This window comes from Suricata suricatta, chromosome 9, assembly GCF_006229205.1.
Source record: "Suricata suricatta isolate VVHF042 chromosome 9, meerkat_22Aug2017_6uvM2_HiC, whole genome shotgun sequence".
In the NCBI taxonomy this organism is placed as follows: domain Eukaryota; kingdom Metazoa; phylum Chordata; class Mammalia; order Carnivora; family Herpestidae; genus Suricata; species Suricata suricatta.
In genome coordinates this window covers 37210040-37237873 of record NC_043708.1, presented here as the reverse complement: position 1 = coordinate 37237873, position 27834 = coordinate 37210040, and the positions used below count along the sequence as shown (strand labels likewise).

General features: G+C 37.3%; 1 protein-coding gene across 1 annotated transcript; it reads left to right on the top strand.

Moving 5' to 3' along the window:
• The first annotated feature begins 402 nt into the window (after positions 1 to 402).
• On the top strand, positions 403 to 27834 carry SNAPC1 (small nuclear RNA activating complex polypeptide 1). The gene is made up of 10 exons (XM_029952612.1): positions 403 to 579; positions 3059 to 3218; positions 3365 to 3505; positions 4346 to 4450; positions 7378 to 7536; positions 9035 to 9103; positions 9823 to 9885; positions 12688 to 12838; positions 24109 to 24213; positions 27129 to 27834. Exons 1-10 carry the CDS (start codon positions 452 to 454, stop codon positions 27179 to 27181), a joined length of 1134 nt encoding a protein of 377 aa, XP_029808472.1. The 5' UTR covers positions 403 to 451; the 3' UTR covers positions 27182 to 27834.

The following is a 27834-nucleotide window of genomic DNA, read 5'->3' as shown; positions in this document are numbered from 1 at the left end:
GCTATCAGCACAGAGCCGGATGAGGGGCTCCAACTCACAAACCCCGGAGAACATGACCTGAACCCAAGTCAGGTGCTTAACTGAGCCACCCAGGCGGCCTCAGGGTCACTTTAAAGGGAAGTAAGGATAAAGCCAATTTACATAAGCTAGCCTAATGCAGACCTATGATCCTTTCTGGGCTCACACGATGCCTTAGAAAGAAATTTCTTCAATGAAATTGAGAGAACTGACCTTAGCCCTCCGTCTTTAAGCACATCAGAGCCCGCACGGGCACGTTCACGCATGCGCAATAAGCAACAATTCGCCGAGTCCGGCTGGAGGCGGAGCTCAAGGGGCCGGATAAGGCTACACGGAGCGCTAGTGCGTCAAGCGTAGGGGGCGGGACGTCCGGCTACGGTTTCCTCGGCGACAGCCGCCGGCTGCGCCGCGCGTGGTCCCGGGCTTTGCAGGCATGGGGACTCCTGCAGGCCTGCAGACTGACTGCGAGGCGCTGCTCAGCCGCTTCCAGGAGACTGATAGCGTGCGCTTCGAGGACTTCACGGAGCTCTGGAGGAGCATGAAGTTCGGGACCATCTTCTGGTGGGTGTTTCTAGTCCGCGACCCTCAAAGCTCTCCCTGCCCAGAGGCGGAGGAGGAAGCTGCTTTCTTCTCCAAAGCACTGCCCCTCCTGGGAAGGGCCGAGAAAGGCTGCAGCCCCTGCACGCTGCCCCCAGCTCCCGTGCCTTCTCCCTGGGCAATTTCATTGGCTTCGGCTGCGTCCTTTTGCGGCCTCCTGCCGAATATGTATTTCTGCCCCGCCGCCCTTCTTAACTGTCTTCTCCATCTCCTTTGCCTTACCCTGGCCCAGGTCACCCATCGTTTGACCTCCGCCAGCTTCGTTTTCCTAAAACCACAATGTCTAAAAACAAACAGGCAAGCAAAGACAAAAACCCTGCACTCCTGAATTCGTTTTTCATACAAAGTTGTTTTTCTAAAGTGCCAGTCTGAGCCTGTCACTCCCCTGCTTACCACTCCAGTGGTTTGTACTGCCCCTAGGATAAAGCCCACGTGCCTTAATCTGCCTGGCAAGACCCTCCCTGACTGGCCGCAGCCCGTCTCTGCGGCTTCATCTGCCCTTGTCCTCCCGGACTCAGTCTTGCTGCAGGTGGTCCGGGGCCCTCTCCAGGCTTTACTCGTCCTGGAGCCGCCCCCTCGTTCTCTCTGCCAGACCATCTTTTTCTCTCTTTTTTTTTTTTTCCTAACTTTTAAAATGTTTATTTTTGAGAGAGAGAAAGAGAGAGAGAGCACGAGCAGGGAAGGGGCAGAGAGGGATAGAGACACAGAATCTGAAGCAGGTTCCAGGCTCTGAGCTGTCAGCACAGAGCCCAGCGCAGGGCTCGAACTCACAAGCTATGAGAACATGACGTGAGCTGAAGTACGACACCAACTGACTGAGCCACCCAGGCGCCCCAGACCATTTTTTTTCTTCACTCAGATTAATCTCAGATGAGTTTTTCAGGGAAGCCTTCCTTTGCCTTTCTAGAGTAAGTAAGGCGTTCATATTTGGCTTTTCCCATAGCATTCTGCCTCATTTAGCTCCGCACTTGGCACAGGTTATTTTAATCGTGTAGTTGAAAAGCGTATAGTATAGTGATTAAAGCAAGCAGGTTTCTGAGCTGGACTGCCTGAATTTGAATCACAGCCCAAAGAGCAACTCTGACTTTGGGCAAATTACTTGCCTGAACTTCTATATCCGTAGAATGGAGACAATAATACCTCATATTGTAATCATGAGTGTTAAATGAGCTAATATGTGTTAAGTGCACTCTTAATTGCCCTGTAAATATTCATTTTTATTATTATTATTGCTTTAAAGTTTTCCTTCCACTAGACAGAGCTCTGTGAGGACAGTGACTGGATGAATTTGATATTCATTAGCATAAGACATGTAATATTGAAAAAGGTAAACGATTGCTGAATGAATTCTTGTGATTAAGACCCTATGTTTCCTTGAATAAGAAGTAAAAGTTCTCTGTTTCAATGTAATAATTACCTGTGTAGTTTATACGTTGCGGGGAATAGCGGATAGAGAGCTATTTGTTAATGAAAGGAACTAATTTTTTTAATGGCTACTAAATGTAATGCATTTATAGCTTAACGTATTTAATCCATAGAACAACTTTGAAAAGCAGGTACGTAATTATCCTTGTTTTATAGAAGGGGAAATTGAGGTTTAAGGAGGTTAAGTAATCTCCGTGATCACACAACTAGTAGATGGTAGGGCAGATATTGAAACCTGTGTCTGCCTGTATCCGGAACCCATGGTCTTTCAGTTCATCCCTGCACCCCTGCAAAGTGGTAGTTAAGGAAAATATTGCTGGGGTTACTTCCACCCTTAGCTAATGAGGAAAACGTAAAATGAGAAAAAAAGTAGAGACTACTTGAGTAGTGGTGGTGTGTCTTCGCAGTTGCTTTGGTTGCTAATACTACAGTAAGTATTTTGGATTCTTTTAGTATATTTATTATTTGAAGAGCCCAGGCTTCGGAAGTATAGTGGAGTCTCTTTCCTACCCTGCTCCTTCTTTGGTGAGCTTTGCCCTGCAGAACTGGGAGGAGGGCATGGGATATATTGTATTATGGTTCTTTAACTCTTTCACCTAAGTGTCTTCAGGACAAATGAGGTGTAGTGTGAATCCCTGAGAGTATTGGGGAAAATCTCCGTTGTATATTAAACTGCATGTAATTTTTGCATTTCATTTTGTAATTTAACCATGGTTATTTTAATATTTTAAAATGTCTTAAATTCTTAACCAGGAATAATCTGTAACCCCTCCGCCTTTGCCACCCTAGTCAGCAAGTAAAGTTGATGCCTTAGGAAGATGCATCATGTTTACCTAGTGCATGCCTGTTCCTCAGTGTAAGAAGCATGGCAGGAAAGTAGGTTTTGTGTTTGAATTGTGAAAGGATCAGATGTGGAATGCCCATCCAATCTCTAGTCACTGCTAGAATATACCTCTTCTAATTTTCGTTCATTTCTTGTTTACTTAGCGTCATAATATATTTTTTCTTTGTTTTCTAGTGGTAGAATGAGAAATTTGGAAAAGAACATGTTTACAAAAGAAGCATTAGCTTTGGCTTGGCGATATTTTTTACCTCCCTACACCTTCCAGATCAGAGTTGGTGCTTTGTATCTGCTGTATGGATTATATAACACCCAACTGTGTCAACCAAAACAAAAGGTAATACTTGTTGTTTGCCCTCAGCAGAAAGAGGAAGCAGGCACATTACTTTTACAACAAACTGAATGTCAGTATTTCAAAATTATAATAATTAGTGGAAAAAGATTTATTTACCTTTAATAACTTTTTTACTCCCTTCTTTGTAGATTAGAGTTGCCCTGAAGGATTGGGATGAAGTTTTAAAATTTCAGCAAGATTTGATAAATGCACAACATTTTGATGCAGCTTATATTTTTAGAAAACTGCGACTAGACAAAGCATTTCACTTTACAGCAATGCCCAAACTGGTATGTTCTCGAAAGTAGATTCTTCTTCGAAATGAGAAATGGTGCTTCCTTGTTAATAAAGTACCTCAGTCTTCATAAAGTGGAAAGAAAATTATATAATTTCCAATAGAATTAGAACGGTGTCTTAAAATAGGAGAAAATGCTTTCTGATTACTTTTTTGCGAACAGAAATTTTGTCTCGGTTTTTAAATGCAGTGTGTTCTAGATGCCATCTGTTAAGCAAATTGTTAAAATAGAAAATGAGATTTGGCATTTGCCATTTGCTTATTCCTTTATTCATACATCAGAAGGGTTACCAAAAGAAGACCAAATAATTTTAATGTCAGCTGGTGAAGAATTGAAACTTCTACTAATGAAGTTTATTTCTTCAGTCTTATGACAGTTGAGACACTAGGTTGAAAACACACCAGGTCCTAATTCTGGATCTGACATCAGCTGGCAAATCATGTAACTTCTCTATCATTTGAATTTATAAGCATGTGGCATGGCATCTTAAAGCCCATTTTATTTTATTATTTTTTAAATACTTTATTTTATCTACTTGTCGGTCTGTCTATCTATCTATCAGAGAGGGCAAGAATGAATAAGGGTCAGAGAGGGAGAGAGAGAGAGAGAATCCCGTGCAGGCTTCCCACTGTCAGCATGAGCCCAAAGCAGGCTCGGGCTCCCTGGAAGTGGGGCTCGAGCTCATGAACTGTGAGATCATGACCTGAGCCGAAGGCAGGCGCTTAACTAACTGAGCCTCAGGTGCCCCTTCAAGGTAATTTTAAAAGTCTAATAGTCTTTGGAAAATGGATTATCTAAAAAAGTATCTTTTAAAAGATATTTGTTATCACATAGCTATCATACAGAATGAAGAAGAAAATTCAGCGAGCTGAAGTTACAGAAGAATTTAAGGACCCAAATGATCGTGTAATGAAACTTATCACTTCTGATGTATTAGAGGTAAATTTGTTTTTTGTGTTCTTGAAATTTAAAAAAAAGTTTTATTGTTAACTATATATTGAAGTTATACCTTCATCTAGCGATGCTGAAATTTTTTTCTAATGATTTTAACCAATCATAGAATGCTTATTGTTTCTCTTAACATATCATATGTAATACACTCTAAATATATGAAAATTTATGGAATAAATCTTGAAACTAAATGAGAAGCAAAAAGATATAGAAGAATGTGCTTGGACTTGGGATGTTTAGATCCAAATACTGAGGTCACCATTTACATTTGTCTTTGGATAGGTTATAAAACAGGAATTTAAAGTGACTTTATTTTTAGTTTTTAACAGTATGTATTTATTTCCTAAGTTCCTTTTTATAATGCTTATTTTAAAAGCCATTGAAAATAATAAAGCTGTTCTGATAAAACAAAAATATAAAATCAGGAATTATGGATAAGAGGCATAGTCCTAGAGCAGCCTTACCATCTAATATACTTTGGTATTTTATTTGAGTTGTTTGGTATTAACCAATTCATCTTTCACATGAATAAGCAGTGAGATTCACAGAATTTTACATACATGGAATAGCACCACCCTGAGGTTAAAACAAAACCCATTTTTGGCTGTGGACTGATATGGTGGTAGAATGTTAATATTTTGTCAATATACCTTCTTAAACATGCTTTTTTATTTTAAGTTCTCTTAAGAATTAAAGGTTCCTTTGTATAAAAAATTGTGTATGTCAGCAAACATGTATGGAAGATTTTGTTTTTTATTTTTAAGTTTATTTTTATTTATTCATTTTTTTACATTTATTTATTTATTTTATTTTATTTTTACATTTATTTATTTTTGAGAGACAGAGAGAGACAGAGTGTGAACAGGGGAGGACGGAGAGAGAGGGAGACAGAATTTGAGACAGACCCCAAGCTCTGAGCTAGCGGTCAGCACAGAGCCTGATGTGGGGCTCAAACCCACAAACGGAGATCATGACCTGAACCATAGTCAGATGCTCAACCTAGTGAGCCACCAGGCACCCTAAGTTTATTTTTATTTTGAGAGAGAGAATGAGCAGGGTAAGGGCAGAGAGAGAGGGAGGGAGAGAATCCCAAGCCAGCGCCATACTCAGCACGGAGCCTGACATGGGGCTCGATCTCATGACCATGAGATCATGACCCGAGCCGAAATCAAGAATTAGATGCTTAACCAACTGAGCCACCCAGGTGCCCCTGGAAGATTTTAGAAAACAGAGCTGGGGTGAACAAAGGCATGTCCTTTTAGGGTGATTGGGGAGGAGGGTCCAAAAGGGCAAGCTATGGAATCTCTATTCCTAGAAGCTTCTGTGTGAAGTCATCCTGACTTTAGGGTCTTTCGCTGGCCACAGACCTGCTTTGAGAGCCTTTTCCCTCAATATCTCAGTTGACTCTGTTCAGCCTGTCCCAGTGGAGTCTTTGGCCTGTTCTCATAATAATCCTTACACTTAATACTTCCCTGTGTTCCTTCTCCTGCCTGCAAATGCTATTAAGTCTGCATGTCAGCAGACCTGAATTTGGGTCATAATTCTGCTACTCATTAGTTTTAGCTTTGTGGCCTCCTTAGCCAAGAGATTAGGGTATTGAACCAGAACTTCTGATTTTTGTTGAATCACTGTGTTATACACCTGAAACTAATATAACACTTGTATGTTTACTATACTGGGGTTTAAAAACATATGGGGAAAAAGAAACTTTTGATTTTTAATTATAATTCTGTTACTTAAATAAACCCATCATTTCCTTTGTTTCTTCTATAATTATAATACAGTAATGGCTGCCATGTGTTGAGTGTTCAACATGTGCCAGGAACTGTTAGATGTTTTATGTATGTAATCTCACTAATGATCACAGTAACCCTGCAAAGGAGGTGTTGGTTTTCTGATTTCAAAAACAAGGAAAGTGAAGTTCAGAAAAGTTAAGTAATTTGCATGGAGTACAGTCAGGTACCAGACACTGGATTTGAATGTCCAAGACTATAAGGCTCCAAGGTCCATGTACTTTCTTTTACATCTTAATCCTTTACCTTCGCGTGGTTCTTTACATTTTATAGAACATTCCCACTTGTATAAGCTCCCTTAATATAGTTTACAGTGGGCTAGATGGCATCACTTAATTTTGTACAAATGTGGAATGTGATTCTCAGATTGAGGGATCTGCTCAAGGTCACAATCTAGCAAATGACAGAACTGAGCCTCAAAACCAGGTCCAGCCAGTGCTCTTTCCCCTGGATTTTATTGCACGTAGTAAAATAATGGGAGTTCAGCACACTGCAAGCTGCACAAAGCTAGGGGCTTCCCATATCTGGACAGCGTTCTCCCTTGAAGATCTTGCCAGCTGCTTGTGATTGCTTGAGCAGATACTTGTCATTCCATCAGAACTTACTGGAAGTGAATGGAGCAGCCCAACGTGGGCATGACTCGGGTGTTGCAGTGGTCGTCTGTGATGGGGTGCCCATAGTTCTCGGCGCTCTTTAGCCAAGTCTCAGTACTGGCTTTGTCTGATTTCTGGAGTCTACCTGTAATGTATATCTTTCCCCTTGCTGCATAGACCTGCCCATCTGGCTGGAGGTTTCTGGGGAGGATGGTCTAAGTGATGCCTCAAATGTTGTCATAAATTGCCTTCTAGTTTTTTAATCATGGATCTTCCTAGTGAAGTAATGGTGGGGCTTATGGGGACAGGCACAGAGGCTTTGAGATTTGTGAAGGTTAGTGGGTCTCTGTGGAGATCATTAATAGAGTTGCCCTGTTTTGGTTATATGATTATATTATTTTGAATATACTGTAGCTTGTTATTCCTTATCAACTTATTCACTTGGGAATGTCATGTTGTTTTGTGTTGGTTTTGCCTCTAAGTTTCTTCTCAAAAATTGAACTAAAAGACTCATCTTTTCCACTTTTAGGAAATGCTGAATGTTCATGATCATTATCAGAACATGAAACATGCAATTTCAGGTGATAAATCCAACCCAGACAAAGCCCTCAGCTTGATAAAGGATGATTTTTTTGACAATATTAAGAACATAGTTTTGGAGCATCAGCAGTGGCACAAAGACAGAAAGGTGCGTGAGCGCTTGTTTGATACCTCCCCATTGTATTGAATTACACACTAATGGCCAGACAGGGATAAGAGGGTTGAGAGGCAGTTTAGTTGAGTGGCTGCGTTCTCCTGGACTTAAGATTTCGAGGGCTTTACTTTTCTAGGTCTGGCTTTGCCAGTTGTCAGCTATGTGATGCTGTTTAACCTTACAAACAGATTTCGTATGTAAATATAATTAGACAATTGTTAATACTTTTATAATATGTATTAAATAATATACATTCTACATAATATCTATATAACTATATAGGAATGAGTAATCTTTGTGTGACATAGATTTATTACAATCTTTATAATTTAGCATTTTCTAGAGGTTGCACACTGGTGGTCTTTGGGCCAGATCCTACACACAGGTGTGGTTTTGTTTCACACAGTGTTGATCCTAAAATTGTTTTAAAATGTTGAAATAATGCCTAGCACTTAAATATTTGTGGACTTGACTTAAAACTCCAGACATCCAGCGTCTGAAAAATCAGTGGTTTGGTACCACTGGTCCCACAGTTCTGCACAGCAGCAGATGCCAGGCCTGAGTGGTGGCCGCCTGCGTCGTCCCTTTGCAGAGCTCACCGGCCCAGGCTTCGGTTTGGGTTTCAGATCCAAATCCTGATGCTGGGGCTGCCCACATTCCACATTAACCTCTTCACCCAAAGAAACTTTTTACCCTGGAAACCTCACGGCCAGCTTTCTAAATTTAACTTTGAAATCACTACTCCATCTTATTTTGGCAAATACTTTTAGGAAAAAATAAAAATAAATAAAAATAAGCAATTTATGATGACTTACTATGTGTCTGACAATGTATTAGTGTTTTCATAAATGCTAGATAGGAATTATTATCTTGCATACTGCTTTTCAGAAAGATTGGTTGCCAGTTTTTGGCTTTTCATTGTATAAAGGGATTTGGCTCAAAACCTAGTTTTAGAAAAGATAAACCAAGTGATGAGATCACAGTCTTGGGAAGATCCATTACGCACATTTATTTTAATGAGAGACAGCAGTTTAGAATGTGTGACTACTTCAAGTGTTAAAAACGGGTTACACAAATGACCTAGGCAGTCAGTGTAAAAATCTCTCCGCATACTCTCCTGTACTTTTTGATACTACCTTTTTTTTATAGCACCATCTTTTAATAAACTCTCTAGTTAGCATGAACACCTCTGAATACCTGAAGGAAAGGAGAATAAACCTATGTTCTTACTACTATACGAAGTGCATGTTTTCGTTCATTAGTTCAGAGGATTTAGGCATTTTATTGACTGATTTTTAGAACTTTTCTGAAATTTAACCTTGATCTTAATTTATTGTCAGGTGGTGAACTGTGCAGTAATAGTGTGAAATGATCTCTTAATTTTGTAGTAATTAAAAAAATAATTGATTCTCATTACTCTGAAACTATTTGCAATTGATCTTTAGTTAATTTGAATTGTAAATGTGTATATATAACTTTTGTGCTCTTCCAGAATCCATCCATAAAATCAAAAGCTAAAGATGGAGAAGAAAAGAAAGAAGGAAATTCACAAGAATCAGAGGTCAGAAAAATTCACTATATGATTGTTTGTGGGAAAATAGTTTGGTTAGCGTCTTTTCATTTTATGTGCGGCTGTGATTCTGTGTCAAGTATTATGACCGTTGACCAGTATTATCATCATTGTCTCAGACAACTCTGAAGCATCTGTTCTGTGAAGAGTTGGTCTGTTCTTCCCGGAAACCTTGTGAAAGCCCGCAGCAAGGGTGAATTGGGAGTTAGGATGTTGAGAGTGTTTGCAGGGAGAAGGGGCATGAAGGTGGAAGGTGCTGTCAGTCCTTACACAGGCCGAGTCGGGTTTTTGAAATCCGTATTTTCTTACTTCCTGTTCGACTTTCAGCCGGCGTGGAGCTCTCGCTCCTATTCATTGCTTCCCGCCTCCAGAGTTTTCATCCGTCTTCGTGGATGAGACAAGGAGCCATCTGGGGGCTTTGGCAGAAGAGGAGGCAGATAAGGAGGGAGTGGCCTGATCACCAAGGCTTTTTTCATATTATCTTCCTTAAATCCTGAATTACAACAGTCAGTAGCTTTGGAGATGGTATCGTGGACCTGCTGTGAGAATGTAGTGTGTATTTATATGTCTTTGGTCAATGTATGTACAAAAAAAGGTTAATTTCTTCTATCTCAGGTCTTGTTTCTGATCACAAATACCTGGTATTCATAATTTCTTTTAATGTTTATGTGTTTTTAACTTTTTCCCCTTCCTGTTTATTTTTTATCCAGAGATGTGAAAGGGCAGAATCCTTAGCAAGAATAAAATCAAAGGCCTTTTCAGTTATTGCTCAGGTAAGTTGTTTCTTTTTTAATTATTTTTATTTTTTTAACATTTATTTTTGAGAGAAAGAGAGAGAGAGAGAGAGAGAGAGAGATGGGGTATAAGCAGGGAAGAGGCAGAGAGAAAGGGAGACAGAATCTGAAGCAGGCTCTGAGCTGCCAGCACAGAGTCCAACGCAGGGGTTGAACTCATGAACTGTGAAGTCATGACCTGAGCTGAAGTTCGACATTTAACTGACTGAGCCGCCCAGGTGCCCCAAAGTTTCTTTAGTAAGGTAATTTAGGAATTGACTTGATATGTTTTAACTACATTTTTATTTTTCATCGAAGTAATACATGTATGTAGTTTAAAAAGTCGCCTGCTCTGCAGAGCTCACATAACCCCGCAGTCTCCTGGTGCACCACCTCCGCCCTGCATTCCTAATCCATCACCACCTCCGCCCTGCATTCCTAATCCATCTTTCACTTTTTCTCTCTTAGTTATCTCTCTGGTGTTTACTTAGAATTTTGATGTGGTTGTTTTTTTATTGTCTTCCAGCTTTTAGTACTCCAGATCATGGAAGGTTTTAGGGCTTTCTGTCCCTGCAGTTGGAAAATTCATGCTACCATAACTTGGTGTGGGTCTTTTTTCCATCACTGTCCTTGGCTTTCAGGGCAGGCATCCTTTCGATCTGATAGCCTTCAGTTCTGAGGAGTATTTTATATTGTTTCTTTGATAGTATTTTTGCTGCATCGTAGCTTCTTCTCTTGAATATTTCCTATTTTTCTTTTCTGTTTTCAATCCCTGCTTCCAAGGAGATTGCCTAAACTTTGTCTTCTGCACCATCATATTGAAGTTTTAATTTCTGCTGACATTTTTTTATTGCTAAGATTTTTTTTCTTCTTCTCTGAATCTTTTCTTACATAAAAAGAATTTTTTTCTGGATGCAGTGTCTTTATCTTTTATCTCCTTGAGGGTGTTATTTACAGTGTCTTAAGTTTCGTCCTTCCCCCCTAGAGTTCCTGTTTTTATTTTGATCTCTTTCATTTTGGTGGCTTTTTTCAAATGTTTGAAGAGCCTTAGATCATAATTAAGAGTGGTCATGTAGAACGATAGCTTTTAACCTCAGTATTTCTTTTTCTTGGATCTGGTCATTTTTACCAGAGAGCAAGTTTCCATTCCCTTGTCTGGGCGAAGAAGAGGTAAGTAAGCCCGGCTGCCAATGTTTTGTGAGCCTACAGAGAGTCCCTCAAGAGGCTTACTGTTCCTTATGCAGATCTCACCTAACTCTCCTGTTCTCAGCGAGAGACTGTCCGCTTCTGCACACCATTCCTCAAGCCTGTGGCTTAGCCTCTCCAGAGAGCAAGCCGCCTGTTTTCTGCAGGAAGTCAGTTGTTGAGTTTTGGGGTTGATGAATGGAACACAATTACTTTTGTAGATTTTCAGCCTATCTGCCATTTTTGTTGTCCCATTTCTGATGACTCTAATTCCTAATCCACTTGGATTAGCTTGCTTTAGTAGTAACTTCCTCAATATAGGCAATTAGATTTCAGATCTCTTCATTCATTTAAGTCAGCCATCACTCACAGTTTGCACTACTAAAATTTAACAGCTGCATTGTTTTCTGTTATCTCTGTTTTGTGAGTTTATTCATTTTTAGCTTCTTACTCTCAGTTTAGTGGCATTTTAGGAGAGAGCACTGACGAATGTATGTGCTTAATACCGTATTTTTTTTAGATCTTTTTCATGAATCCAAGGATATCTTAATTCTGTGGGAAATTACTTTCATTTTCTAGTAGAAATGAAAAGGAATACATAAAAAGATTAAAAGTGACTGTAGATTCGTTAAGTGTTACATATTTGCTATCCCACAGCAAATTGAGTACAAAATATTGTTGAATGGAGAACAATTCAACTTGTTTTAAACCAGAACTGTTAGTGCTAATTGATATTTAATGTGTATCTTTAGACGTTATGAAGTACTTTTTAAAAGTTATTAAAGAATTAAATTGTAATTCCCATAAAGTGTTAATAGAGTGTGCCATAGCATAGCTGTGGGTTTTTTCTTTATTGAGGTACAATTAAGATGTGATGCATGGTAGTTTGTAAACAGTTGTTAATACCTACACTGTGTACGTGGCATTAACTGAAAACTCCCGTAAGGACTCTGCTTAAGCAAGTAAGGGACTTCATTGGCTGATGAAACTAAAATGACCATGCACTGTACCTGCATTTCTCACCTGTTTTGCTTTCACTGTCTTGAAGTGTTGTTCCTGAGAGCCAGCTTTCCTGTGGTCCCAGCTTTAGGTTCTATAGAAAGGGAGAATTTTCCTTCCTAATAGTTACCCAGAATTCTAAGATTGAGTTATAGCGGCTATGATAGAGATCACATGCCCAAAATCGGGGGCCATGGGGATGTGAAACTTGACTAGATCAGAGGCACATACCTGGAGCCAGGCCTGAAGTAGTTCCACTCAGAACACACGGTGGTAACTAGGGAACAAAAATGTTATTAGAGAAGAAAGGAAAAGTAAGTTATTAGACAGTAAAATAAAAAAAGTACTCATCCTCTATATCTGTTTCCCAGCCATGCAACTGCAACTACATTTTGTGCCCAGTTTGAGTAGTTGGTGATGACAGTTGCATGACTTTCCTATCGTAAAGATAAGAGTATATGTATGCAACAAGTATTAAGCAAGCCAGTATTATGGTAAAGTACTTTATGATTTTTAGTTTTCTTCATCTTTGATTATATATTTTTCTTTCCCTAAATTGTCTATCAGTTGGATTCATTTTGTGATTCATTGTGGTTAACTGGATTTCTCACTCTTAAGGCATCCAAGTCAAGAAGGCACCGTCAAGTAACACTTGACTCTTCTGACTCTGATTCTGCATCTGGTCAAGGACAGATCAAAGCAACTAGGAAAAAAAGAAACAAAGAAACAATGAAATCAGCAGGAAGGAAAATGTCTTCCAAAAACAGAGGTAACTTTTTAACAAGACTCAAAAAGGGATAATGGGTCTTATTTACAACCTTCCCTGACCATTTTTTTCAAGTTATATTCCTATTTTATTTTTACTTTTTAATAATATATTTATTATTTAGAAACTTTTTTAAGTTGTTTTATGTATTTTGAGAGAGAGAAAAAGAGAGGGAGAGGGAGAGAGGGAATCCTAAGCAGGCTCTGCGCTGTCAGAGCCCAATGCAGGACTCAAACTCAAAAATCGTGAGATCATGACCTGAGCTGAAGTCAAGAAATGGACATTTAACCAGCTGAGCCACCCAGGCGCCCCTGTGTTACCCTTTTAAAATATCTATGTTGTGTGATAATTATGACCTTAGACAGTTTTGCAGAACAAATATATCCAGTGAAAATTGGACAGATTTACAAAGATAAACATGAGGCTGATAAAGCTATTACATCATATCAAATTTTTCCATTTTTTTTCTTTATGAAAAAGCATTAGATACTTATTTGAGAACGTTGTGAGATTTAATATAAAAAATAAATTAGTTATCTTAGAGTCTTAGAATCTAATTGCTAAAAGGGACCCTAGGAGTCATCAAATTCATCATTTCAAAGATGATGAGGTTCAGGTCCATACTGATTAAATAACTTGTCTAAAAGTGATGTAGCTGTATAGTCAGAATCAGTCTTAAATTATCCAGAGCATACTTTATTAGTAATTTTTGTGTATGAAATAATGCATTCTATAAACTATATTTCCCTATAGCTGCATTAGTTAAGGTACACCTTTTCTATTAAAATAATGCATCTATAAAATTGACCTTGGTATGTAATTCCTAAAGAAATGACATTTTAATAGTTTAATTTTTAAGAAATTACATAAGTAATGTATATTCACCGTACGTAAAGTTGGAATCTGATTAGCAGACTCAGGAGAAAATAGAAAGCATCAGAAGCATCAGTAAATATTCAATGTCTAATATAAAACACTCCCAGCTACTAGAGCAGTATATGAAGGAAGATATGTTACAGCCTTTTAGCATTGTTTTCCTTCCTATATTGAGGCAGTGGAAGGAGAATTGAGGTTAAATTCTTTTCACATAGTCCAGATATGATTAAGGTCAGTGACATTTGCTTGAAGTACAGTGAACATTCAGAGGAGGAGATATGATATTTGTTAAGGATAATGAAGAAACAGTTCAAAAGCAGATTTTCTTCAGTTCTTCTTTACAAGGCTAGCAGATATGGGAAGAGAACTGTTAGACCAATCTTACTTAGAAGTATTACAGATAAAAAAATATCCTGTTACATATAACAATATATGTAATATATAACAGATATAAAACAACTTGACTGGGGTCCCTGGGTGGCTCAGTGGATTAAGTGTCCAACTCTTGAATTTGGCTCAGGTTATGATCTCATAGTTCTAGAGAATCAAGCCCTGCATTGGGCTGTGCCTGGACAACCTGCTTGGGATTCTCTCTTTCCCTCTATCTCTGCACCTCCCCCACTCACACATGTTCTCTCTCACTCAAAACAAATAAACATTAAAAAAAAAAAAAGAAAAAAAAAAAAGAAAACCAAACAAGTCGACTGGGTTCATTCATTCCAGGATGCAGGGATGGTGCAGTTAGGAATCTATCAATATAATTTGCCATACAAAAAGGTTAAAGGGGAAAAATGTAAATTCATTTTAATAGTTACCCAAAAAGACAGCTGATAAAATCTAGCATCCATTCTTGATTAAAAAAGAATCCTCTAGATTAAGGGGTCAGCAAATGTAGTATAAAAGGCCAGAGGATAAATATTTTAGGCTTCATGGGCTGTATGATTTCTGTCACGGCTACTCAGTTCTGCCATTGTAAGATGAAAGTAACTACAGACAATATATAGGTAAATGTGTTCCCAAAAAGTGTGTTCCAGAAACAGGTGGTATCCCAGACTTAACCTGGCCCATAGTTTGTCAGTCCCTGCTCCAGATAGAAGAAGCAGATGGTTATTTCTTTAACTGAGTTTTAAAAAGTGTATGTGAGTGTGTTATTTGACAAAAGGCCATCTCGTGTTTGTTACTGATATATAGAAGTGTCACAATTGTATTTAATTCTGATCTTGAAGGGCTGGGCCTATCCATGTAATTAGGCGGGAGAGTGAAGTGAAATATGATTTTATAAAGGTTATAAAGAGAATTCACTGATAACAGTAACAAAAAATTTAGTAAGGTAAGGAATATCACTATAGACCTTACAGGAATGAAGAAGATAAGGAAGAATTAAGAATACCTTTTTAAAAAAATGTTTATTTTGATAGAGAAATGTATGAGTGGGAAAGGGGCAGAGCCTGGTGTGGGGCTCGATCCTACAAACCACGAGATCATGACCTGACCTAAAATTAAGAGACACTCAACTGATTAAGTTACCCTGGTGCCCCTGAATACTTTTGTGCCAGTAAGTTAGATAGCTTAGATAAAATGGATAAATATTTTTAAAAGACATTTCCAAAACCAATATAAGAAGAAATAGAGAATTTGAGTAGTTCTGTGTTTACCAGAAAAATTAAATTCTCAGATGGTTTTGGGAATTCTAGCAAACATGTAAGAAAGGAATACCGTCAATCCTGTTCTTTCCAAAAACACAAGAAAGAACACTTAACCAGCTTATTGATATTATAAGAAAAGACAACTAAAGACCAATAACCCTCACGAACGTAAATGGAAAAATCCTTAGAAAATGTTAGCAAGTTGAATCCAACAGGGTATTAAAAGGACAAACTAAGGTTTATCCCAGGAATATGAAGCTGATCTATTGAGAAAATAAACCAACATAATTCACCATATTAGCAGAATAAAGGAGAAGGACTATATAATCATCCCAGTGTATATAGACAAAATATTTGACAAAATCCAGCATCTACTCATGATAAAAGCTCTGAGAAAATTAAGATTGGAAGGGAACTTCTCAACCTGATAGAGGATTTCTGTGAAAAACTACAACTAACACCATACTTAATAGTGAGACCATACTTTTCCTATAAAATTGGAAACAAGGCAGGGATGATGGTGCATTGCTCCCTTTATTGTCACTCTGGAGGTCCTTGCCAGTGAAGTAAGGCAAGAAAAGGAAGTAATAGACATTTAGATTGGAAAGGAGGAAATAATACTATGTCTGTTTGCAAATGAAATTATTTTTTACACAGAAAATCTCAAAGATTCTGCACAGTAGCTACCAGAACTAATAAGTGAGTTTAATGAGGTCACAAGGTGCAGGGTTAGTATTCTCTGTACTAACGAAGGGATAATTAGTAATTGAAAAAAAATGTTAAAGTATAATAACACCCAAAACACAAAATACCATGGTGTGTAGGTAACAACATATATTCAGGATCTGGATGCTGAAAACTATGAAAGAAATCAAAGAAAAATTAAGCAAATGGAGAGATAATATGGACTTCATGGATTAGAAGACTCAATATGTTAAGAGTCACCTAATCCCAAATTGTTCTCTAGATTAAGTGTAATCCCAACAGAATTATTTTTTATAAATCAACAAGCTAATTGTTAAGAATACAGGGAAATGTAATGAAACTAGAGTAGCCAAACCAGTGTTGAGGAATCATTGTAAAGCTTCAGAAATCAAGACAATGTGCTATCTGCAAAAAGACATACAAGGCAATGGAAAAGAGTAGATGGTCAAGAAATAGATTCATACTTAACGTGGTCAGTTTTATTTCTGTCAAAGGTACAGAGGCAAGTCAATGGAAAAAAGATAGTCTTCGATTAATGGCACTCATACAATTTTATCTCCATATGCGGAAAACAGACCTTCAACTTATACATCTCATTATTTACAGAAATTATTTTAAAATGATCACAGACCTAAATAGAAAATCTAAAACTAGGAAACTTGTAGACAAAAAAACATAGAAAATGTGGTCTTGGGTAAAGACTTTTTATATATGACATAGTAAATATAAGCCATAAAAGGAAAAAATTGTTAAATTGGACTTGCCTCAAATTAAAATTCTTTGGAAGACACTGTTAAGAAAGAAAAGACCAGAGGCACCTGGGTGGTTCAGTTGGGTAAGCATCCAACTTCGGCTCAGGTCATGATCTTTCATTTCCTGAGTTTGAGCCCCGCGTCGGGCTCTGCTGACAGCTCAGAGCCTGGAGCCTGCTTCACATTCTGTGTCTCCCTCTCTCTCTGCCCCTCCCCTGCTCGTTCTCTGTCTGTCTCTCTCAAAAATAAACATTTTAAAAAAATTAAAAAAAAATAACAGACTAGGAGAAAATATTTGCAAAATACAAACCTGATGGAGGTCTTATATCCAAATATATAAAGAACTGTCAAAACCTAATAAAAGGTAAGTAACCCAATTAATAAATAGGCAAAAGATGGGGCACCTGGGTGGCTCAGTCACTTGGGCAGCTGACTTTGGTTTAGGTCATGATCTTGCGGTTTGTGGGTTTGAGCCCTGCATCGGGTTCTATGCTGACAGCTCAGAGCCTGGAGCCGGTTTCAGATTCTGTGTCTCCCTCTCTGCCCCTGCCTCTCCCCAATTCATGCTCTGTCTCTCTCTGTCTCAAAAATAAATAAACTATAAAAAAAATTATGAAAAAAAATGGGCAAAAGATTTGACCAGACACTTCAAAAAGAATATATAGATGGCAAATAAACATATCAAAAGATGTTCAGCATCTTTAGGAAATGTACCTTAAAAGCATAGTGGCATTCTACTTTTCCCTGTTGGAATGGCTATAAAAAACAAACAAAAAAAAAACCCCAAAAATTGACAATATCAAAAGCTGGTAAGGACACAGAACAATTTGAACCTTTGTACGTTTTTGGTGAGAATCCAGAAATGGTATATAGTCACGTTAGAAGACTGTTTGGCAATTTCTAATGAAGTTAAACACACACTTACCCTATGACCCAGCAGTCCTACTTCTTGGTATTTACCCAAGAGAAATGAAAAACTATATATTCACATAAAAAGTTGTATGTAAAAGTTCATAGTGGTTCCATTCATAATTGTGAAACATTATAGACAGCCTAAGTATCTTCACCTGGTCATTGGATAAACAACCACAGAGTAAGCATCAACTGAATACCATGCAGGAGTAAAGAAACTACTGACACGTGTAATAGCGTGGGTGACTCGTATGCACTGTGCTAATACGGTGCCAAATACGTGAAGGAAGACATACGAAAGGCATATAAGACATTCTGGAAAGGGCAAATCTGTAGGGACAGAAAACAGATTATTGGTTGCTAGAAACTGAGGTTGGAGGAGGTGTTGACTGAAAAGGACACAAGGGAAAACTCTGATAGAATGTTCTATATTTTGGTTGCAGTGGTAACCACACAACTGCATTTGTCCAAACTCCTAAACCTGTAAATGAAAATGGTGACTCTTACTATACTTCAAAACAAAACCAAAAGACTGATCATGATTCGTTTGACTATATGTAAACATTCTGGAAGATTAAAATGTTTTTTCTAAGGTACCAAAGAGAACTTAGGTTTCAAAAGCAGCAGGAGCATTTTTTATTAGTAATCAACCTTTACACAAGTGTAGAGAGAGGTCAGCTGGCCACGCTGCTTTCTTAATCCCCTAAAAAAACAGGTAATGAAACAGGTAGTGTGTGTGTGTGTAGTTAATCTGGTTGAGGAACAAAAGAGAAGCAAGTGCAAGATACGAAAGAAATTAAAGTTTCTTTTTTTTTTTAATGTTTAAGAGAGGGAGAGGGTGAGTGGGGAAGGTGCAGAGAAAGAGGCAGACAGAGGGATATAAAGTGGGATCTGTGCTCACAGCAGAGAGCCTGATGGGGGGCTCCACTTAGAACTGTGAGATCATGACCTGAGCCAAGTCAGTCGCCCAACTGACTGAGCCACCTGGGTACCTCAGTGAAAGTTTCTTTTCATCTTAAATATTTGGCAGGTATAACTTATGAAATACCACTTCCTTCACTAAATATATTTTATTACTTAATGTAGTTACCTAAAACATTTTCATAACCTCTGAAATTAACTTTTAAGAACTGGTTCTATATCCCATCCAAGATCTGTTATTGAATTTACTTAGGAGTATTAGGGAAAATGTAACCCATGAGAAAGAAAGTGGCTCAGAAGGTATTGTAAATACTCTGAAGCAGAGGTGGTTTGTTACTCTGTGTCTTAATAGAGATCCATGTGCTTACTTCATAGTTTCTTTTTAATCAACAATTCATTTCCTTAAAGTGGAAGGGTATTTTTGATTTCATGCTCTTTTCAAAGAGACACCTTATATTCCATAAAATGCAAAAGAGCTTGTAAAACTATTTGCAGCACATATAATAATTTTAACATTTCAAATTTTAGGGGAGTTCTTACAAATTGGTAACAGAAGGGCCAGCACTCAGTAGAAAAATTGGCTTAGGAGAGGAGCAGGTAATTTACAAAGTGCAGACAGCCAGTATGCATATGAAGAGATATTTAATCTCAATAATTAAAGGAATATAAATTAAAATATGATTTTATATGATTTTTTAGATAGGCAAAGGTTAAGGTTAAGTGAATACCCATTGATAGTGAACGTGTGAAGAGTTAAAATCTGAATTTAAGTGGCGTATAAATTGGTACATCTTTTTCAGACAGCAATTTGGAATCATCTGTCAAAATTTTTAAAGTATGTGTCTTTCAATGTGGCAATTTAATTTCTCAGAATTAATCCTTTACACGTCACAAAAGTAGGACATTCACTGCAGGATTTTTTGAAATGGTAAATACTAAACAACTCAAATGTATAACATTAAAAAGTTGGGTATATAAAATTGTCAGCGTATACAAAAGAATATTTTGTAGTTTATTAAAAAACTAGAGAACGTTTTATGTATACTGACATGAAAATATGTTCAAAATATATCAAGACATTGCTTAGTGAAAATGTCTTTTTTTTTATTTTAAAGACTTTAAAAAAAATTTTGTTATTTATTTTTGAGAGACAGAGAGAGACAGATCATGAGCAGGGGAGGGTCAGAGAGAGAGGGAGACACAGAATCTGAAGACAGGCTCCAGGCTCTGAGCTAGCTGTCAGCACAGAGCCTGACATGGGGCCTGAACCCACAAACGGGGAGATCATGACCTTAGCTGAAGGCAGCCACCTAACCGACTGAGCCACCCAGGCACCCCTAGAGACTTTTTTTAAGTTTCTTTATTTGAGAGAGAGAGAAAGAGAGAAAGCATGGGAGGGGTAGAGAGGGAGAGAGAGAGAATCCCAAGCAGGCTCCGCACTGTCAACGTGGAGCCCAATGTAGGGCTTGAACCCGCCAACTGTGAGATCACGACCTGAGCCAAAATCGAGTCGGACGCTTAACTGATCAAACCACCGAGGTGCCCCAAAATGTCTTTTTAAAGAGGAGTATGATAAAAATATATGTAGACATAAACATGACATATATTACTGAAGAAATCTAAAAGCTTGTTAACAGTGGTTAATTCTCAGGGATGGGATCATGGGAAATTTCCAAGTCCGTAAATTTCTCTAAATGCTTGAATTTTATGTGATAACTATATGTTACTTTAGTAAGTGAGAAAAATCCGAAGCCTTGTTTTATTTTTAGTAAAATAAACAACAGTAATTTCATAGGCATAAGACAAGTAGAGGGATTGGCATGTAAAAACTTAGGGTAGTTGGAAGTATAGCGTGACTCCATTTTGCTGGGAGTATAAAGGATGTGTTGAGTTAATGTACAAAAACATGTTGATTATATTGTGACCAGCCCTGAAATGTGGAACCACTAGACTTTGTTAGGCAGTCGGGAGTCATCTGAGACTTCTGAGCAAGAAAGTGGCATGACAGTTTACTTTGAAGAAAATCAGTCGGGTAGGTGGGGAGAAACTGAAAATAGGAACACTATGTTTAGGCTTTTTAGGAGTAATGAGCATCTGGCCAGGTGGTTGTAGGAATTAGACAAGCAAACGAACAGATAGGAGAACCAATGTATCTAACCAAATATAGATGTGATTTCGATGTATGTAACCCAATACAGAGGCTGGTGGAGAGGGGTGAGATAAGGATGCTTAATGCTTACGCAGCTGGAGGAATGTTGGTCTCTAACAGATACAGTGATCACAGGACCAGGATTTTCGTTTGGGGTAGAATTTGCCCCAATCTGCCTCTTCAGGTTCAGTTCCTATACTAGCTCTCTGGCATGTCACATAAATAAGTACTCAGTGTATTGACTGGATTTACCTAAATTTGTATTATTTAAGCTTCAGCTATATCTGTTCCCGATGCCTAGGCCACAGCTTGCCCATTTCTGGAAGGACATCAGTAATGGTAATGGTATGATCGTGAAGAAGATAGCAGCTATTAGTTATGTCACACTTCTGATCTGCCACAGTTTTTTCTCAAGGTCACCTCGCTATAAATAGAGCTGAGATTTGAATAGCATTCTGTCTGAGTCCAAGCCTGAATCCTTAATTGCTGTACTTCCTGTTTCTCAGGTAACTGGAAATACGGATCTGGAGCTGAAATTAGACACGCCGTTAGGTACATTGTATTCTGGCTGCACGTCAGCTAGTAACCATTTGTTTGAGACTGAGCAGGAGTCTTTAGTTATAATTGTGTCCCACACTCAGCTTTGAGCACAGTAGAGCCATCTACCTGATACCCTCTGGGGAGTGAATTTTGTGATAACTGAGGTTAATGATTTAAATGTCAAGATTTACTTTTTAGAAGTTTATTTATTCTGGTCTAAAACATTATATATTTCTTGTTTTCTACAATGTGCATTTATCACTTTTATAATTAGAAAAATACTAAAATGTATTTTCTGCTCTCCTTTTTTTCTAGAACAGTGTACCCTAAACATAATTTAATTTTCTCTTTATGACTCAGAGTTATCATTATAAGTATGTTAAATTACTGGATTTTAGAATAATTCTAAATTATCAAGCTATATGTTAAGTGTGTGGGGAAATTTATCTTTATACTTACGGCTTCATGATGACTTTGCCAGTTGTTAGGTCTTGTTTTGTAACAAGTTTTTCTGTTATATGGTGGCGGGTGTCTTATTTCTGTTCTCATTGCGGCTTGCATTTTTTGCCCTTTTGCTACTTCTTCACTGTAATGGTTTAAGAAACTGGGTGGCCGTTCAATTCAGTTTTATGTAAAATAAATATAACCAGGTTGGGATAAAGGCCTGGGGACACACTGGTGACTGAAGTTCATAAGCTTTATTTACTGTGTGGACTTTGAGATAAACATCTGGAGGTTGGGTGCTTACTTCTTGGTTCCTGGACACATGATAGGTGGGGTGAAGCACTGTTTTTGTTTTTAAGAGCTTTTAGAGAACATTGCTTTTTAGTTTTTAAACGTAATGTACAAATCCATCTCTAAAATGTAGTTAATCATCACATGACTAGATGAAAACTGTTTCTAGCTGTCAGTGTTTAACCCAGTCCTTTGACATTGTTGGATAGATTGTTAGGTTGCATTTAAATGTGGATTCAGGGGAAAATCATTAATACTGGATATGGATGGACATTGCTAAAAGATTGTGAAGAACAGTATCAGTAACTTTGAGTAGATTGATTATACTGATTAAGAATCTGTGAGCTGAAAATTTTTATAGGTTCAAGTTTAATAAAAACACATTATCAGTATACAAAAAGATTTCCTAAAACTATCATCTTAAAAATCAGGTATAGGGGCGCCTGGGTGGCTCAGTTGGTTAAGCCTCCGAGTTCGGCTCAGGTCAGATCTCACGTTCGTGGGTTCGAGCCCGGCATCAGGCTCTGTGCTGACAGCTAGCTCAGAGCCTGGAGCCTGCTCCCAGTTCTGTGTCTCCTTCTCTCTCTCTTCCTTCCCCCTCTCATGCTCTGTTTCTCTCTGTATCAAAAATAAATTAAACATTTAAAAAAAATTTTTAATCATGTATATAGTTTACTGTAATTAATATTTATGATTTGCAAATAAAGGTAAAGCTCTGTTTTAATGACTGAAGGGGAAACTGGTATTATTTTATTAAGTTTGAACTGTGTTTAAATGGAAGCTTATTGCTACCATTTACTCAACTCTACCTTAGTCTATTCATTCCATAAAGTCTATAACCCATTAAGGTCCCAGCATATGTATGCTCAGAGCAGAAAGCTTAAATTTATTTTCATTCAATTTCTTGCCTTATGTACTGATTGGTACAGATGAACATGTGCTAAATAAAATACTGAGGTATAAAAAATGTCAAATCCATATTTAATCATCTAATGTTTATTGAGGAACTACTATATATCAAGCACTTTTCTAAGTGCTGGGGGTACATTAACTTAAATCAAAACCTATCCTTGTGAAACTACATTCTAGTGGGAGGAGGCAGACCATAGAGGCAAAAATTTACATTTAGTAGTAGATCAGGTGATAAAAATATTGTGGAAAAGAGTAAGGCAGCATAAGGAATAGAGAATGACTGGATGTGGGTGTTGCTGCTGGGACCTGAAAATTATGTGCTAAGTGAGACCAGATAAGACAGTGGTGTCTGATAAAATTGATTATGATATTTCTTCAGGCACCAGAAGGTTGATGTAGAAAAATCTCTTGGAAAATGGAAAATCAATGGCAAAGTATGACTAGAGAAGTCTCTCTTGTAGAGTATATATAATGAGAAGAGAAAGTTTACATTTAAAAACAAGTCTATTAACTTTATTTTTTTTTAATGTTTTTTATTTATTTTTGATACAGAGAGAGACAGAGCATGAGAGGGGGAGGGTCAGAGAGAGAAGGAGACACAGAACTGGGAGCAGGCTCCAGGCTCTGAGCTAGCTGTCAGCACAGAGCCTGACGCGGGGCTCGAACCCACGAACGTGAGATCTGACCTGAGCCGAAGCCGGAGGCTTGACCGACTGAGCCACCCAGGCGCCCCATATTAACTTTAAAATTACATTTGTGATTAGTTAATAAAGTTGAAGTAACACACATGATTATTCCCTGATGTCTGCAGGTACAACTCGTGATGTGTGTGACTCGTGCTTGACTAAGATACTCATGTTTGGTTAATTTCATTTTTTCCCTTTTCTTCCATTTTCTTTAGTGGCAGACTTAGATTATTTTCAAAGCATAGATAACAAATGTATTAATACTTAAAACCAGTTATGTGTTTTAAAATGCATATTTCTCTTTACCATTGTAATTTTAGCTTTTAGTTTAAATATCTAATTTTTGTTATTGTAATAATGACATTATTTGTATAAAAATTTATCTCAAAGATTAACATTCTTTGGTTTTGTATAAAATCATTTCCTCAACTATTTCCAGATGACATGCAGAATTTACATAAAGAAGATAAATCTTTAAGGCTGAGTATGCCTGTAATTACAGAAGAAGAAGAAGAAGAGGACAAGAAAGGTTTTAGTGAAACAGGTACATATAAAATTTTGTTAAGCTCCTGGTGGAAGGTTTGCTCTTAAGAGCATCAGGGTTTAGAGTCCTTACAGTGCTTGATGGCTGGTTGTATGTTCCTGTGATACTTTCTTCTTTGACACTTTGGGGAATTTTAGTACTAATCATACCATAGATCATGACGCTTAAAAGTAAACGTTACTATAATAAATGAATGGAAAGGAGGGGTAGCGATCGACTGAGGTGAGAGGTGAAGGACAGGTAACATTCCATTATTAGTAAGCGAATACGCCTCCTCATGAGGAGGTCTGCTTGAGTACTTGTAACAAAGGGAGTTACAAATTTTTTGGATAAAAATTTAAAAAGATTTTATTGTTAAAAATAGTTATTTCTAATGTGAAGTTTTCACCTATTAAATGATGATTGTAAGTATTTAAATAATGGTAAGTTTCATGACATGAATTAAAATGGCTATTCCTTTTAGTGTTCTAGTTTTCATAATTTGTGGTGCTTATTAAACAACAGTTTAAATAATATTATCTCTAGTAATAATGATAGTATTACAGAGAGTAAGTTATATTTAGCAGGCTAGGCTTGATTATTGGTAATCCATCCAATGATAATGAATATAATGTGGATTAAGAATAATGTCTAAGGACTTTTTTCATTTTGGCTCTGTGTTCATTCAGCAAGCATTTGAGTGCCTGTCATGTTTCAAACACTTAGCTATATACAGGGCTACAAAGACATATACTACTGGAATTTAAGAACCATTTTATTTTGATCACAGTTATGTAGATCTGAGCAGTGACTGGCTCATAGTAGACTTAAGTAAATGTTTGTTGAATGAATCAGATCAGTCTGTGCCTTTAAGAACCTTACAGTTGAGTTAGGGAGAAAAACAACCCAGTTTATTATGGTAGAGAGAAACAGGGTGTTATACAAGAATATAGGACAAAAGAATAGACATTTATAAGGGAATATTTGTTCCTTCAGAAATATGAGTGCTTCTGTGATTTGCTTATGGCAGCATAAAATAGTTCTTTAGAATCTTGTGATGAGTTTCAGACTAGTTTCTTTCTAGTCTTTGTTCGCAGCATTTTGTGAGTCAACAATTATACACACATACTACTTTTACAGCTATTTGACAAGTCCCATTTTTTTTCAATTTGTGAGGCGCCTGGGTGGCTCAGTCAGTTTAGTGTCCGACTCTTGATTTCAGCTTAGGTCATGGCTTCACAGTTCGTGGGACTGAGCTGTTAGTGCAGAGCCTGCTTGGAATTCTTTCCCTCTCTCTGCCCCTCCCCCCCTCAAAATAAATAAATAGACATTAAAAAAAATCTTTCAGTTTGTGATTTTTAAAAATTTTGGTTAAATCATGACATATGCACATAATTTAACAATTAGAATGATTTTACAATATTCATTATAAGAAGCCACGGTCTCTGACTTTGACTCCCATTTCTTTCTTTCTTAATCACTTTTAACTCTATTGTTTTGGTGTTTATTACCTCTACCTCTATGTCTTTAAATAATCGGTATATTTTGTCACTTCTTTTTGTGTATTATCTCTTGACTTTCTACTGAGGAAGGCAAGGATTTAGCTCTCTTTAATATATGTTTCACCTCACACCTCAAACACATGTATACTTCCGGTTCCCAGCCTCCCAATTTAATTATTTTACGTCTGTGAGTATTCAGCATTTACAGAATATTACTGGCAACAGAGCCAGGTAATATACTGTGATCGTTCTTTAATCTGTACATTTATTATTTTTCCTAGAGAGTTAATAACTTTTTTTGCCTTATTTTTTTCTCTATAGACTTAACACTAATTTGTCCTCAAATTCTTCCTCATTTGTATACATCTCCTCCTGGGACATTCACACATGACTCATTTTGTCAGTTTCGTCTTTTTAAAGAAGTCTCTTGCTGACCTCTGACCTGCTTCACTGTGGACAGTTTGCTCTCCTGTCCTGCTGCTCTCCATCCTGGCCATTGCTCTCTTCTAGGAATCTAGAAGATTCCTGGAATCTCTTTTTCTTCTTAGTTTCTTTCTTCTCTTTTCTCATTCCTTTTCCTGTCACTCTTCTTTTGTTTTTCATTGGTGGAGAATAGTTCACTTCTTCACATCTTCTATAATTTTCATGTTTTTGTATCTTTTGCTGTTTTCTTTGTTTTTAATCTATAATTTTTAGGTTCACAGCTGTTTCTCTATAAACACTCACATGACAACTTGACAATAAACTAAAAAAGAAAAAAAACCATTCACTTGAGTGTTGGTTGTGGCATCTGCTGTTGTACCCAAAAAGATGTATGGTACTCCAGTGGTTTGGGTTACATTTTCAGGTTTAAGTGAAATGAACATCACATCTTAGTCCCTTTATCTCTCTCTGCACTAGTCTGTATACCTTTCTGATCTGGTTTACTGGGTCTGTGCTACGTATAGGGAGAGAACACTCCTGTGAAACAACTTTAAAGTAGCTGATGATTAAATAGGATTTCGGAAGACTAGGATCTACATTAGATTTTCAACTGCAGTATATATCCTTTCTGAAAAAAAATTTTTTTATGTTTTTTGTTTATTTTTGAGAGACAGTGCGAGCAGGGGAGGGTCAGAGAGAGTGGGAGATACAAAATCCGAAGCAGGCTCCAGGCTCTGAGCTGTCAGCACAGAGCCCAACATGGGGCTAGAACCCACAAACTGTGTGTGAGATCATGACCTGAGCCGAAGCCGGACGCTTAACTGACTGAGCCACCCAGGCGCCCCACTATATATTCTTTTGAAGAAAAGAATCATGTATGTTAGGTTTAGGATTTCTTTTTGGAGCTTTGTTTGAAGGCATTCCAGTTAAACAGCTAAACAGTTTAAATGTATGTTATCAGTTAAGTATTATTTTTTAGACCTGACAGACTTCTTAATTTTATGTCTTTAGAGTTCACTGCACCCAAGAGGAAAAGAAAATCCAGAAAAAAGAACCCGGTGTAGAGTTCTTAATTCTGACCTTCCTGACAGAAGAAAAGATTTATATTTTGTATGTTGAACAGGAGGACTGCCAGTATTAAAAATAATTCTTCTGGGAAACTAGGTTATTTCATTGAAATGGCAATATCTTAACATAGTCCTAGAATAAAGGAAAAAAATTAGAAAGAATTTACTTCAGAATTTAATTTTAACATTTCTGTTCGTGAAATTGGCATAAATGGAAATAAAGGTTGGGTTTAGAATGTAAAAGAAATAATCCTGTTATTTGCAGATTATTACGGCTTCCTATAACTTTTTGTGATGTTTTACTTACTATAGTTCTGATAATATTAACTATTTAAAATACTTGTTCTTGAAATAGTCATATTTATTACATGCAAGTGGCTAATTTATAGTCTTGTAATGGATTTTTTTATGATGTGTATTAACTATTTTATATATTGTACGGATAAGTGCAATGCAATTTTTGCCTTATTTGCTTTATTTTTAAACATACGAAACTTCTGTTGTACAAAACTTAGATGATAATTTAGGAAGCCCAGTTTCTACTTCTGCAGTCAGTTAAATATTCTATGGTGCTTGTTTTAAAACTTCCTTTGGCCTAACATTTATGAATATATGTACGTGTATATATAATAAATGTCCATATGTACATA